Genomic DNA, 16357 nt, shown 5'->3' on the forward strand with positions numbered 1-16357 from the left:
GTTTTTTCCCTGGAGGTCCAGGCTTTTTTCCTGTCACCTAAAATACCAATTGCTATGAGGGTTTTGTGGGAGATGGCCTCGAGCTCTCTCTCTAGTTCATCAGTGAAGCTACTGCACAGTGGGACCAAAAGGGAACAAGATAGGAGAGACCGCTGATGTTAATCTCTTTTTCTGTTTATTCTCAATGGGAAGTCCTCATGCACCCTCCTTTTGTTTCTGTGTCGTGCCTTGGGCAGTGGGACCCTGGGAGTTGCACTTCACTCCGGACAACAGGGCCCAGTGAGTGGGAAGGTGTCGATGTCTGAGGCTCTTAAGATACAGCTGGAACGTGACAGATTGCAAAACCCCAAAAATGGCCCCCGATGGCAATCCATTAGTAGGGATGGCACACACCATTCAGGCAATTCAGATAGAATCAAAAACAGCCAGAACTGAGCAAGGGATACTCATAAGATGGAATTACATCACTACAAGCAATATTTCCCTCCAACACACACCTCACCTACTCTTCAAGCACCACATGGATCTGCGCTGGCCAATCCAGAACCTTTATTAGGGTGTGGCTCAGGGTCAGTCAAAAGAAGTAAAGTTCACCTATGAAACTGTCCTTCCTATTGTAAGGATGCCATGTTGCGGGCGTTACCTTTGATTCTAGATTTAGTTAGAACATACATGGCACACCTGCTCCCTTCCAGAGGGTGATGGCTGTAGTTCTGCAGCCCCACCAACCTTTTCAGGGGCATATCTTGACATCATGGTAACACCCAGATTGCGCTTCTCCTTCTGGTTCCTCACGTCAAACGCACTCGAACTGGAGTTCCGGGCCTTCTCGGTGGCCGCAGCCAAAGCATGGAAGCAACTCCCTTGGGTTCTCCATGCTACTGCTAATCATCTGGCCTTCAGACATGCTCTGAAGACTCTTCTCTTCTAGTACTCTAAGAATCTTCTTTCTCACCTGCAACCCCTAACGCCAAGATGCCTTTGGCGTACGCTGCGCTTTACAAATCTATATAACATAACATAACATAACATAACATAACCTGGACAGACCAACTAAAGCACCTGTTCCTGATAGGCTGTAGCCTGCAGAAATTTTGTCTCACTGCAAATCCAGACAAGTGCCACCTAGCCTTGACTTTGTCCAAATATGTATGCTTTCAGGTGGAAAAAAAGAACAGCTCGGCTCCAAGCTACCAAAGTGCAAAACATAAAGGGCATTATCAACCAACGAACCAAACAGGAACTGCACACATTTCTGGGCCTTGTTGGCTACTACAAATGCTTCATACCAAATCTCTGAACCATCACTGGACCCTGGAGTCGATCTTCAACCTACTGCGGTTGTCTCAGAGTACTGAGGGAGCATTTGGGCTGTGGAAGCGCTCCCTCTGTCGCTCAACTCTCCTCATCACGCCAAACTTTACATAACCATTTATCCTCAAGACAGATGCTTCATGAGTAGGCATGGGTCAGTAAGTCAGTAAGTCAGGAAAGCGGAAGAATTGCCTATACCTTTCATCAGTCGAAAGCCCCAGTGAAGGCAAAGGAAGTCTCAGTAATCTATCAAGATGCCTGCGTGCAGGCCTTTGTAGACTATGTCAGCAGGTACCATGATCTACTACCCACCAGGGGGCTAGGGGAAGGAGTGGATAAATGTGACAAATTTGCCTGCATGAATGTAAGAACCGTATCAAAAAAGGGAGGTCAGCCCATTATTATTTGAAGACATGGGCCTGTCGGGCCAAAGGAACTACACAAAAGAGAGAATAGTCCCTGTATTGTTTTACAAATCGAAATTGGTAGAAATTTATTTTGCAAAGTAATGAACCATCAAACGTTGTGTAATTTTTAAACCAAACACATTTTAATCAACTTAAAAATTGTAGATACATTCAAGGAATCACAAGGATTACCAAACACACATACACTGTAATGGGGGACATGATGTTAACATGAACAGAAGGATAACCCATTTGATTATTCTGCCCCCTAAACCTCACCTGATATATTATTTATTAATCCAGCGAGAAATACTCCTATTCCTACCACATTCATACCACCAAACTCTGTCACATTCATATTGTCATATGCTATCACAAAGAACACATGTAAAAAACAAGACCATTACAAAAGCTAAAGACAATATAACTGCATAGATTGTTGGGGCTGAACAGACCTGTCAGCACCCCCATCTGGTTGTACAAAATACAGCAGGCGCTGTCATTGATGAATACTCTGCATCATTACTCAGTAAAGCATGGCGATTCAGAGAGTTTTACACCTACGTCAGAATAATTTCTGAACAAAGGGCTGAGGCAATTGCAGATTGATCTTAAGGAAGTCAACAACTTGTGCCAATTTGAGTTTCAGCTGGGGCTGTGATAAACCGACTGGGGGTCACAAAAGGCCTTCTTCAGGGCAAGGAGATGGGAGCATAGAAGGTTTTCAAAAGAGCAAGTCACTGGGTCTGGTAGCAAAAAACAGGTAAAATAAGGGGCAGGGTGCTCCACCAGCCATCAGTAGTGAGCGCTACGCAGTTACGTGTGTTAGCGGCTGCTGAGATAGGCTTTTCTGTGGGTGAAGAGCTCGAATGCCACCTCTCTGTGGGTGCTGTGTAGGCGTGAGGAGGATCAGTACTGATTCTGCGCTAGCCTCTGCAGCAGAGTTGGTGACAGCAATGCCTGGAGATGAGGTGATTACACTTGATAGCCTGATGGAGGCCCTAGAGGAGTCTTGGACCTCCTTGCTGACCTGAAGAAGGTGAACGTAAGAGTGGCCGAGGTGGAGCAGAGGGGGAGTGACATGGAAGACCTAGTCACAGTATTACGAGCCAGGGTGGATGCCCTTGGGGCTGCGGCGAGGGTGCTGGAAGATAGGCGAGATAGGGTGGAAGATTCCAAAGGCTGATCGAGGAGATGTAATGTCCGCATTCTGAGAGTGCCCTAGGGAGAGGAAGGAAACAGTGCAGAACTATACCTGGAGCAGCTGCTGACCTGCACATTGGGCATGCAGGGGCTCTCAAAGTGCTTTACGATCGAAAAAAGGGCAGAGTGTGCCTGAGAGGAAACTGCCAGTGGGACTCCACTGCAAGTACTGATAGTGAAGTTCTTGAACTTTCGAGATAGGGATCCGGTCCTGCAAGATGCGAGGAGGTAATCCTCATACTAGCTGGGCAGCTGACCAGAACTCGATTAAATGGTGGAAAGAACTGCTCAATGAAAAGTTGAAACCCTTAACTTCACAGATGTGTATTATTCGGAAAAATATTGTAACTTTTCCTTATTACCGTTGGTTCAGTTTTATTTATTAAAAATCGGACCTATTATTCTTTACTGTCTTGATATTTGCACAGTCGAGATTGATGACCTACACGACATAGTTCAAGGCAAAATATGGAAAAAGACGTTGGGATTAGCTACATCTATCCTTAACGATATTATTCGGCACAAATTTGGTTTATTACCTCTCTCAGTGAAAAGAAACTGAAGAATGCTCAATAATTATAAAAAAATGTTATCTCCTCCGAAAAACTCATTGTACGAGGATTTATTAATTATGATCATCACAGGGTCTTCCATTGCACTTAACAAATTTGTGAAAAAAATGGAGATGATCCTAGAATTAATTAATGTTACCAAAGATTAGCTCATAGAATGTCATCCAGCCAATAAGAGGAAATTTCAACATTTTTATTGGTGTATGCAGTCTGACAGGATTGGGAACTATAAAGCGTACTATGAATATGCATTGTTTAGAAGAAAATTGGGTGACCTACCGAGTTATGTTTTAAATTTTCCAGGTCTAACAGAAAGAAACTTGTATTTATGTTTTAGGCTCAACTAATTCCGTACCTTTGAACGTGTCCAACACTGGCCAGTATATAAATCAAAATTCTTAGACAAAGATATCCATTGTCGTTTCTGCAGTATGGAAAATACTGTAGAGTCCTTAAAACATTTAGTAATCTTTTGTCCAAAATTTGAAGTACTTAGAATTTATGAATTTGGTAAGCATTGGTATTCAGAATCATATAATTCCAGAATTTCATTGTGGAATAGGTGTATGTGGGGAAAGAACACTAATCTGATTATTAGGTTGACCAAAATTCTTGAGGTACTTAATGAGCAATTATTGCAAGTTGGTATATAACAGAAACATGGTATGTTTCCATCTCTTGATCTAAATCACAAAAGGTACTTGTAGCTTGCATGTGTTCGCTAGCATTACCCACAAAAAGAAATTGTAAGATTCAGTGTTCTAGATACATATTAGCTAAAAAGATGATTCTATGATTTTTGTTTTGTTTTATGTATTTATATATGTTTTGTAATTTTAAGTGTTTGGAATTTAGATTTTATATGAAACTGTTTAGAGAATTTTAGATGTGTATGTATTAGTATGTATCGTGATGTAAAACGTGTATTGATTAAGTTGTAAAGGTTATTTGATTAACCAAAAACAACAATAACATTTTTTTAAAAACTAGTTGGCCAGCTTCAAGAGCCCTTATTTTCTCAGACTTGATGCAGGAGGTGCAGAGACAATGGAAATCGTATGAGGCAGTGAAGAAGCGGCTGAGGGAACATAGCTACATATACATGATGTTTTACCCCCGCAAAGTTGAAGGTGTTTGCACAGGATAAGTCACTGGACACTGTGGAAAAGCTAAGGCTATCTGAGGAGGAGGGGTGTCGTTTTGGAGTATGGCATGAGGTGTAGGTTCTCTTACAAGTGCCTGTCATTCTCATTCCCCCCAGAGAAAGGGTATGGGTACTGCAAGGGGCAAAGGTAGATGGCATTGGACACTGTGAGAGTGGGGTCATGAAGGAGGAATGCAATGGGAGAATCAGATGACATAACGCATGAGGTGAATTTGATGTGCACTGCTATACGTGGTGGTGCTGTGGGGTGGTTGTCGATTTGGACCATTTGGACCAGGTGGTGATACTAGCTGCAAGGTACTCGCCTTATTGTAGAAGAGACAAAATATGCTAGTTTAAAGATGTTGCAGCCTCTTAGCCATAAACGTGAGGACAGTAGAACTATATGTAATTACAATGCGCATTGATGAACATGTATAAGTCGTATAAGTCGCATACGTTTAAAATGAATAAACATATATAGAAAAAAGGATTTCTTTAAATAAAAAGAAAAATGCCCATCCAACCCTAATGCTATGAGGGTATTTCCCTACCTACTAAACTAAACTTTGGGCGCTCTTCAAATGTCCAAATTAATATAGTCCTATTTCCAAAATCTAGTTGCTATCTAGCCCTATCACTTAAAAAAAATATCACAAAAATAGACCCGAACAATAGCCTCACCACTCAGGTTTTGCTTGGTCAAAGTACTTGAATCTCCTCTCCAAAGAAGGGTTTTTACCCCAAAGCCTCTTGCCCTTTGATGTGCTTACGTCAGCAGGGTCTTGATTGGGCATCTGCCTGTGTCCAGCGTTAAGATTTCTCAGGCTCCTGTAACCCTTTTGGCTTCCCCAGCTTCGTATGTCAGTCACTTAGTTCAATAGGGCTCCCCAAACCCCTCTGATATATTTAATGCAGCAGGGCCTCGGCTGGGCATCTGCCCGTGTTCAGCATTCAGGTTTCTCAGGCTCCACTAAGCCTTTTGGCTTCTCCAACACTCAGGGACTCAGACACTCGCCCCTCTCCCATGTGTTACCCTCTCAGGAGAGTCCACTTCCCTTTTCCTGCCAGGTCAGCAGTTGGCACACTTCTCATACAGAGGTCGGTGATCCGATCTCTCCGCAGCAGTCTGATCTCGGCATCGGTTAATGGGCCCCATGCAAACCACAGCTCTGGTGTGGTTGCACCACCAGGCAAGATGTTTTCTCTTCGGCCTCTGTCTCATTCACAGGTTCAGCTTTGTTGCCGCTTGGGACACCAGCCTTCTGGCATCTTGCTAGTGATCCGCTCGCTCTGCACGTTACCGCCGGCTCCGTGGTCTAATGTGGCTATTCCTATCCAGGACGTCTTCACGTCAGAGTGACGCCTCTGCGTAGGATTCTGTTTCGTCCTAATCAAAGCCATCATCCAGAAAGCTATTGACAATGCTTTGGAAAACAACTGGATTGATTCAAAAACAAGTCAGTTCCTTATAAACAAATATCCAATCACGCCTGTGTTCTATGGCTTACCAAAGGTTCATAAAGACAACATTAATCCGCCACTCAGACCAATAGTTGCGGGAACTGATAGCATATTTGACCCATTGGCCATCTATGTGGATCGTTTACTTCAACCTCTAATCCAGGAAATACCAACCTACCTGAAGGACACTACAGACTTCCTCAACTGTCTACAAGAAATCATAGCCCTGGACACTAGCTGCATTCTCTTTAGTATGGATGTATGCAGCCTTTACACCTCTATTCCCCACATCGAAGGGGTTGATGCTGTACTCTGGCTCCTGTTGAATCATGAACATATAAGAGGGAACAAAGAATTTATTGTGGAATTACTGGAAATAATTCTTCACAACAGTTACTTTAGATTTCAGGGCCAATACTATGTACAATCATCAGGTACTTCAATGGGGTCGGCCATGGCTCCGGTTTATGCTAACACCTACATGTATAAATTTGAAAAAGAAAACGTGTTGGATCACCCATTTTGGTCATTTAAAATCTTGACCTGGAAACGTTATATAGATGATATCTTCGGTATCTGGTGTGGTACACGAGATGAATTGGATCTTTTTTTGGAACATCTGAATTCAGTGAACAACACAATCAAATTCACAATGGAAGTAGGGGACCCTTCATTACATTTTTTGGATGTGAGCTTACAGATCAAAGAGGGTCACATCGACACCACGGTGTACCATAAACCAACAGACGTGAATAATCTTTTACATTTCAGCAGTTTCCATCCTAAACCCATGCTCAAAAGCCTACCATTCAGTCAAATGTTAAGATTGAAGAGAATTATCTCAGACCCAGCAGGCCTTGACTCAGAATGTTCATTTCTAGTTGAACGATTTGGATCTAGGGGGTATCCAGATACTATCACAGGAGAAGCCCGCAACAGATCAGAGACCTTCACGAAGGAACAACTACGCATCCCTAAAGTCAAGGATAAGTCCACACCGCTACTCTACATTTCAAAGTACTCACGACAGAGTTTCCAAATCAGCAAAACTCTGCGTAAAAATTGGACCATACTACACAATGATCCCTCTCTCCTGAAATTATTTCCCAAAGCACCAATGATGGCCTTTAAACGTGGACATAATCTCAAAGATAAACTAGTGAGAGCGGAAAGACCTCCTAAAGACAAACAACTTGTACTGAGTACCATAAAGAAGGGTACCTTTCCCTGCTTGAACTGTACGAACTGTAACAATGTTATAAAAGGTGAAACGATATCTCACCCACAAACTGGGAAGAAATTCAAAATCAGAGACTTTTCCACCTGCCTCTCCGCAGGTGTCATCTACTCATTGAAATGTCCCTGTGGTAAATTATACATAGGACAAACCACAAGACCCGTCAAAGAAAGATGGTCAGAACACAAATCCACCATCAGATGTAAGAATCTCAGATCCCCAGTGGCAAGGCACTTCATCGAATTCCAACATACGATTGCACAAATTAAATTTCAAGTCATAGAAATTGTCAAACGTCCACACAGAGGTGGCAATTACCAATCCCTGTTGTCACAGCGAGAGAAGTACTGGATCCACACACTTGACACTTTGCAACCTAAGGGTCTGAATGATGAATTCTCTTTGAGTTGCTTTCTATAGTGAATTGTGAAACTCACATGTTACATCGCCAACTACTATACACAAGTGTCAGTATCCCGGACTTTAAAAAAAATTTTTTTTCTTTGTCATTACAAGTGTTGTGACTTTGATGTTTTCTTCAAGGGAACTGTATTTTCCTATGTTTGACTTGCCTATATTCACTTAAATGTTTGCACCTGTTCACGAATGACCAATTGAACCATCTCTCCATTCGTTCGAACCTTGTATGAGTAATAGGCTACATCGCAATCTTTTATCCCCTTGTCAGTGAATTATACTTGTCTCACTATATAATGAGTAGCCTCATGACTCTACATGATTTGTTTTGGACTATTAAGAGTAAACTGCATGTACCATTTGTGTTATCTATCATGACTGTAACGATTATTGTACTATTCACAAATTTCTGTTCCATTAGAACCAAAATTATAAAATGCGTTGCGATGGTGAACACCAGAATTCTTATGTTTCATTATGGAACATATTAACTCTACTTTTCTTATTTATCCTGATCTCTGGTCAGTCCCTATGAGTACGCTTGCACTATGCGCCATTGCATGATGGCCTCCATATTCCTCACTCACCGGCTTCTATGCCCTTTTCTATGTTTATTATTTAGTTTCCTTTCTACGTCTGACGGCGTGTCCCCAGCACAGCTCGTTCCCTAGGTTACGACCGCGCGGAGCCACTGCCTGCCGGTTTCAGTTTCCACTAACAGTGTTCCCCGCACTGTACAGGTAAGCTACCGCTACTTGGGTCCCTTTGCCCGGTTGGGAGACCCCAGGTTTATTTCTCTCCAGTATAACAGAAATGTATATGTCCCCACTTAGGTGCCAGCAGTACGTGTCTCTTTGCAGATGCCCTGCATCGTATAATTGTTTCGAATACTTGTTGACCACACGGATGCCCCTGTTGCCTTGGCTACTCGTCCCGCAACTCGAGTGAGTGCATTCTTTAAAACCAATTCCGGTTTATTTTAAGTATTATTTATTTTATTCAGTAGCGCTCTTTCGGAGTTATTCTTTCTCCGTCCACAGGAGGGGTATGGTTTTTTCTTAAACACGCTCCCCATATTGACTCAGCTTTTTCACTATTCAAGGGTGGTCCTTGCTATTTAGAACCCACTACCGCTTTTGGCTTATCTCGATCTGTCTGACTCTTCATCACGCCATTTTCTAGATCCCACCATGTAGGTGGATCTCACACAATACATCTCCTTTGTTATGTGTTTAGCTATTAGTATAGAGTGTTTCTCTTTGATCTGTTAGTTCACTCTTTTCACCATACTAGATCTCCAGTATTCTGCTCTTCACCATCTCGCTAGCATCCCGAGTTATGTACAGCTTGTCAGTCAGTCCTTGACTGTTATGGAAATAAAATAAAAGATTTTACTTTTTGTCTCCTTGAAATGTTGTCAACAGTTCAATTGGGCCCTTATGAAGAAGAGGTTACCCTCGAAACGCGTCGGCCACTCCACAATTGGACAGCATCACCTCTCCATCATTTATTGCTTCTTCGCAATTTGTTTTAATATGTTAAACGTCACGAATTACTTTGTACAACAGAATGTGCCTTTTGGCAAATTTTGTTTTCCTCTTTGCCAAATAAATTGTTATATGCTCAACTAACAAACTGCTGTTATATATCTATATCCATATATTTGAAGGCCCTATGTGGCATCAGTAAACAGTGTGCAGGGGACGGGAGGGCCCCACTTTTTGGGTCCTCTTCTATTTTCTCTTTTCTGATTTAGGCTTTGTGCCAAGGCCTTTTTTCCTCCCCCGCACCTTTAAATTCTTAAACCAGCTCTTCTGTACATATAATGATGATTTGAATTTCTATATCAATTGTTACCAGGTGTGCACCACTGTCAGCATTTTTGTTTTCTCGTCCATTCAAGGTTCCTCTTCTTTTTATGTTTGTTACCAATAACGAAAGCAGTGTGTCGTTTCTCTTTGACTGTTGGGGTCAGTTGGAATCATGCATTACCTGAAGCCAAAGAGATTGAAGTAATGTCCCAGCTATTTGAATCCATAACAGAAGTAACATCAGTCCTTTTGGTTCCCATATATGCAGACATTGGCCCTCATTACGAGGTTGCCGGTTGGCCACCGGTGGTACCGGCAACTTTGGTTTACCGTTTCCGCCACTCATTATCCCGGTAATACTGGGATATTACGGCCGGCAGCGGAACAGTAAGTTCCCATTCGCATGGAGTTCCATAGGACTCAATGGGAATGGGAACACTGAAGCACTGGTACTGTTAACGTTTCCGCTGCTTCAATGATTTATCTGCTAGTAGGGGCCTGAACTACAGTGAGGTAAGGCCTGCCGATAGTTCACAGCCCCTACCAGCAGACTCAGAGTGATGCAATAACACCAAACTGAACGTTACCAGCACCTTATTTCCAGATCGGCTAACTCATAATGAAGCCCATTGTATTCTTCATAGGGAGTTCCTCATAGGAATGGGAGTCCTTGTCTCCTAGAGGGGAGTCACTTCCAGTGGAGGGTCTTGCTTAACGGGCTCATACACCCTAGCCTCAAAGGGGGTGGCTCCCGTATGGGAAGAAGGGATGAATATTCCAGATTAGTCAAACACCCCTCCCATTAAGCGAGTGGCTCCTCCTTGAATGGGAAGAGGGGAACAGCTAGAAAAAATCCTTATTACCTTATTCTTTTCCTTTTTGATTTTCCACCGAAAAGCTCCTCTCTTCGGAGCCGATTTTTCTTCGTTGGTCGTTGGTTTCCCAGGTCCACACAGATGGTCCTTCCTTTCCTACAAAGATTTCCTAAGATGATGAGGGAGAGTATTTCTTTGAGGAATTCTTGACCAAAGGATGATTCAATAGATCCGGGAAGATCTGGAAGTGCAGAAGTATGCTGACCTCCTCTGGTAGTCCGGGTACTATGGCCGCTTTAATCTTACTGGGATGACCCCTAACCTCTAAGATGAGGGGAGTTTTTCGATATGTCTCCACATCCCTGTGCACACATGAGATCTTTACGGCCCCTTCCCCTAATAGATCTTCGGGATAGACTAAATCGGAGTATATTGCTGTATGTTTGCATTGAGAGTCAATTAGGGCTTTAACACAGATGTTACTGACCATATGATCTCTTACCTTTGGAAGGGCTGAGGGGTATAGTAACAAATATCTGCCTCTTCCAGATTTACTTCTCTCTCTTCTTCTTCACCTTCCCACTCCTCCGCCCCTACCCATCCTATCACCATGGGCTCTTCTATTTGATTTTTGGGGCAGATCCGGACAAAATTGCCCTTTTCTCCACAGAAGAAACACATGGACAATATGGGAACAAGAGGTTTCGCCCATCCTATTTCTTCTCCAGTGGTTCAGGGGAATCCAGCATTACCTGAAGCCAAAGAGATTGAAGTAATGCCATGGCTATTTGAATCCAAAACAGGAATAACCAAAGTCCTTTTGATTCCTATGTATGCAGACTGGATAGGGATTTCCTGATAGGAATGGGATTCTTTGTGCCCTAGAGGGGAGTCACTCTCACCAAGGTCCCACTTTCCTATACCCCTCGAGAGGGTCTTGCTTAGCAGGCTCACCTCCCTAGCCTCAAAGTAAGAAGGGACGAGTATTCCAGATTCGTCAAAGGTGCCTAAACAACATGGAAAACCTGAAATTAGAGTAATGAACCCCCATATGCACACACAACTGAGCTTATCTTCACAGTATTATGATTCAGGGCTTTTCTCGATTTGCATCCCCTCAATCATGGACAATCATGGCCCTCCAACAATTGGAATCACAGCTGCAGACCCTTGCCGAAGGTCCAGGCCAGGGGGAGGTTCCACTGCACTATGAAAGGGTGTGCTGGGGGGCGTGGCCTGGTGCTCATGGAGTGAGGACGCGGAACTTTCGAGCTCCGGCCAAGCCCCGTAGTCTGATCCTGAATTCGGTGCTTCAAGCCCGCCGTGCTGTCCATCCGACAACCCAACCGAAGTTGAGGTGAGGACCCGTGCTCCGCAGCTGCTCTTGACGAAAATCGGAGCTCGGGAGCCCGATACGGCGCTTTGGCCCAGCTCCCCCCCCTCTCCGAGCGGCGCACACAAAATGGCGGCTTCGATGCCCGGGAGAGCCTGAACCCCGCAGGAGGGCCGGTGAAACTTCACTCCCCGGGACCAGCCAGGCATTCACGCTCACTGCTGATCGAGGGAAACCAACGAAGCAGCGGGACCAGCTGAACCGTGCAGCGCTGCCCGGCAGAACATCACTGAGAGGCCCAGGACTCTCCCGGCGAGACTCCCTACCTTGCGTCCCGGACGGCACACAGAGCTGCTCCCGCCGAGTCCGGGGTCCGCCCGCTGGTACCCACGCTGCCCTCGGCGGCACCCCTCCGAATTAAAAGCGGGGGGAGGCCGTGGGGGCCCCGCGGCTCCCCCTGGATTGTGATATCGGGCCCCCTGGCACTCGAGGCCCACCGCAACACCACGCAGGGGGCCGCGCTCCAGAACCAGCACCGGAGACACCGAAGACACCCCCAGCTCAGCCCGATACTTCATCTCGACGAACATAACTAGGGCTTGCCCGCCCCCCGCGAGTCGGCCCTTGCCTCCGAACAAACAAAGCAGGGTCGACCCGACAGGCAAATTAATCTGCTGAGGCGTCCCCCCCCAACACAGTGCCCCCGCGGGCCAAACGGAGAGCGGGCTGGGGAGAGCCATACAACCACACACCCTGAATGAGGCCGACCAGACACTTACAACAAACAAAGGGGACCAGAGATCCTGCAATGTCTACCTCAAGGGACAAGGCCAAGAATGCCACTATGGATCCTTTTGTCACCCCAAAACCCCACCCGAGCGCCCAGTCCACGCCTAAAAGCACAGCTGCGCAGACCAGCCCAGGGGAATGCGACAAGGACAACCAGGTTCTCGAGGCGATTGCTGCCCTAAGAACGTTTATTGACACGAAAATTGGCGAGGTGAAGGCTGACATCCAACTGTCAGCCTTCACCTCGCCAACATCATAAGACAAGATACCCGCAATCTGACGGAACGTGTTACCAACATAGAAACCATCCAGAAGGACATCGCCGAGGACACACAAGACCTCAAGGCAGAGGTGGCGGACCTTCGGAGAAAGGTGAGCTACTTGGAGGCAAGATCAGAGGAAGCAGAGGGCCGCGCTAGGCGCAACAACATTAGGATACTGGGTATTCCTGAGGGAGCCGAGACCACAGACCTGACGGCCTACATAGAATCCCTAATACAGCAGGAAATTGGGGCGGAAAAACTCTCCCAGGGCTTCGCCATAGAAAGGGCTCACAGATCGCTCCAGAAGAAACCCCCTCCGGGTTCCTCTCCTCGCCCCATCATAGCGAAGGTCCTCAATTTCCAGGACCGCGAAGTGATCCTAAAGTTCTCGAGAGAGAGAGGGCGGAGAGATAGAGCGGGACAATTCAAAAGTCACCATCTACCCTGATTACACGCAGTCAGTGCAGAGAGCAAGGAACTCTTTTGTCCCAATCAAAGCTAGATTGAGAAAACTAAATCTAAAATACATGCTGCTGTATCCCTCCAGACTAAAAGTGATCCACAAGGGGTGAGCGATATTTTTGGAAACTCCAGCCGCAGCCACCATGTGGCTGGAACACAATAACCTGGCTGATGTCCCCCCTGAACCCACCCATGAGAACTGAACCGAATGCACAAGGGGTGACGGACCGACACCTGGACACCACCACCCTTGAACCAGCACTGTACACCGTCACAAGAGAGTACATCACCACCATGGAAACTACATTGAGAACATCAAGTGACTACGGGGCCCATCCGGCCTCCCGCTCATGAGCACACAGCACGCACCCACGGAAGACCAGTGCTGGCTAGCTGCCCGCACGAACCTACTCGTGCCAGAAACCCGGATTGGGACAGACAGCATGAGAGCCCCCGAGCACTGCCCCCCCATGGCAGTAGCTGGGTGCACCAGTTATGGTTATTTTCGTTCAGTTTTTGTTATGACTGCACTCCTCATGAAGACTGTCCTCCAATTCACGGAGGATCAAAGGCCGGAAACTGAAGCCCATCACCCCATGCAAGCAAACCGGAGCATGACACCTAGCAGTGGATGCCCAACCCAGGAAATGGGCGGGGAGCCTCCCATATCCATGATCAAAGTCAAGCAATTGCAGCACGCTTCAGAATAATCACATGGAACATCAGAGGGATGGGATCCTACCTGCGGAGAAATCGAATACACTCCTACTTGAAAAGGAAGAAGGTATCGTTTGCCCTCCTGCAGGAAACGCACCTCACATCCGACACCACAAACAAACTGGCGGACTATTGGGGTGGCCAGGGCAGTGGCTCCTCTTACTCGAAGTACGCACGCGGCGTATACACGTGGGTGAGTCCTGACACACCCTTTCACCAGATGGGGATGGAGACGGATGAAGAAGGCAGGTGCGTGATAGTTTGGGGCATGCTGGAAAATTCCCGACTATGCATAGTCAACTCATACTTCCCACAACATGGCATACCCTCCCACCTCAAGCAGATATGCGCCAAAATTGCACACCACAGGGAGGACGCCTTCTTGTGGGGGGGAGACTTCAACTGCGTGATGAACGAAGACACAGACAGATCTTTAACGCCGCGCATCCCCAATGGCCCTGCTTCCCGTGCCCTCCGCAATGTGGTCACGGACTTGCACCTAGTTGATGTCTGGCGAGATCTGCATCCCATCAACAGGGCTTACTCATTCTACTCAGCCCCCCACGGTTTACACACCAGGATAGACCATCTTTTCATCGACAACGCATTGATACCGCTGGTTGAATCAGCAAACTACCTGGGAAGATCGATTTCGGATCACTCCCCTCTCCTGATACAGCTCCACCTAAGAGGCCCGAGGCCCCCTATCCCGATGTGGCGTATGCCAACTGAAACCTTAACGGACCCTGCATTCAAGGAAACCCTAAGAGAGAAACTAGATGAGTACGTAGAGAGCAACAAGGGATCGGTCCAGAAGTGGAGCACATTCTGGGAAGCCATGAAGGTGGTAACGAGGGGTGAGATAATAGCTGAAGCTGGTGGGATCAGGAGGCAACTGAGGAAGGAGCTGGAGGACAAGGAGGATGAGATCAGGCAACTGGAAGATGCTACGCCTCCAACCGCTGCCAGGGAGGCCAAACTGAAGGATATCAGGGAGGAATGCAGGATAGCCTGGGAGAGGCTGTCCAAGTTCGACTTCTCCACACGGACCCTGAGGGCACACAAAGAAGCAGACAAGCCAGGCAGGATACTTGCTTGGTTATGTAAGAGGGAGAATCCGAGGCAGGCCCTTAAGGAGATCAAAGATGAGGGAGGCACAACACAAAGGACACAACAAGCAATAAATGTAGTCTTTTCAAGCTTTTACGCCAGGCTCTACACCCACAACGAGCGAATCCCTGAAGAAGACATTAGAGACACCCTGGATGAGATCGGACTACCCAAGCTGAGTCAAGAACATCGAGCTGGGCTGGAGGAGGCCATCACACTAGAAGACATATCGGAAGCGATCAGGTCCCTCTCCACTAGCAAGACACCCGGGACGGACGGCCTCACCCCAGAATTCTATAAGGCTTACGAGGAGATCCTAACCCCGATATTACATGAAGTTTATTTGAAGGCATATGAAACTGGAACCTTGCCGAGTAGCATGAGAGAGACTCTCATAATACCAATGCTCAAACCAGGCAAACCACCCGATGAGTGCGACTCGTATCGCCCCTTGGCGATGCTGAATTACGATGGCAAAATCCTCACGACTATATTAGCCAAGAGGCTCTCGAGGGTGATAGGGTCCCTAATACATGAAGATCAGAACGGCTTCGTCCCAGGACGCAACACTACCGCCAATCTGAGGAGGCTCCAACATGTTATGGCACAAACAGAGGAGAGCAAGGAGGACCTAGCAGTACTCTCACTTGACGCCGTAAAAGCTTTCGACTCGATATTTTGGGAGTGGCTGATCTTGACCCTGAGAGAGTTTGGTCTAGGGGAACACTTCATCCGGTGGGTCGAGGTGCTCTACAACAACCCGGTGGCCCGGGTGAAGACTGGTGGTGTGGTATCAGGAGCATGGCCCATCCAAAGAGGAACCAGGCAAGGGTGCCCACTATCGCCGATGTTGTACATCCTGGGCCTGGAACCAGTGGCAATTTATTTCAGGAAGCAATTGTTCGACTCCGGCATCAGCATTGGTGGAACATATAACATCATCTCCCTATATGCCGACGATGTCCTTCTATACCTCAGGAACCCCCGAGAAACCGCACCTACAGCATTGGATGTCCTCGATAATTTTGCCAAATACTCAGGGATAAAATTTAGTAGACAGAAATCATGCTCCTTCCCCCTTGCGGGACTCAGAGGAAGAGACATAGAGGAACTACCCGAAATAGGGATCCAGTGGCAGCCGGAGGCCTTCTGCTACCTAGGTCTAACCATCATGCACACGCCAGCCTCCACCCATGAGCGCAACACCGAAGCAGCAATGTGCGGGGTTCGAAGGTCTATTAAATTTTGGTCAAAGCTCCCCCTCTCAATGATGGGTAGAGCTGCAATCTCCAAAATGAT

General features: G+C 46.4%; 2 protein-coding genes across 2 annotated transcripts in view; both read left to right on the forward strand.

The window, feature by feature from the left end:
• BEND6 (BEN domain containing 6) overlaps positions 1 to 16357 on the forward strand; it is an 886671-nt gene that overhangs the window by 552207 nt on the left and 318107 nt on the right. The window lies entirely within an intron of this gene.
• Positions 6046 to 9393, forward strand: LOC138453378 (uncharacterized). The gene is made up of 3 exons (XM_069606152.1): positions 6046 to 8498; positions 8592 to 8702; positions 9183 to 9393. Exon 1 carries the CDS (start codon positions 6358 to 6360, stop codon positions 7759 to 7761), a length of 1404 nt encoding a protein of 467 aa, XP_069462253.1. The 5' UTR covers positions 6046 to 6357; the 3' UTR covers positions 7762 to 8498; positions 8592 to 8702; positions 9183 to 9393.

This window comes from Ambystoma mexicanum, chromosome 4p (genome assembly GCF_040938575.1).
Source record: "Ambystoma mexicanum isolate Mex_15411 chromosome 4p, UKY_AmexF1_1, whole genome shotgun sequence".
Taxonomy (NCBI): Eukaryota; Metazoa; Chordata; class Amphibia; order Caudata; family Ambystomatidae; genus Ambystoma; species Ambystoma mexicanum.

Coding starts and splice junctions, on each gene's coding strand:
- LOC138453378 (XM_069606152.1), top strand. CDS start 6,358: ATGGATGTATGCAGCCTTTACACCTCTATTCCCCACATCGAAGGGGTT.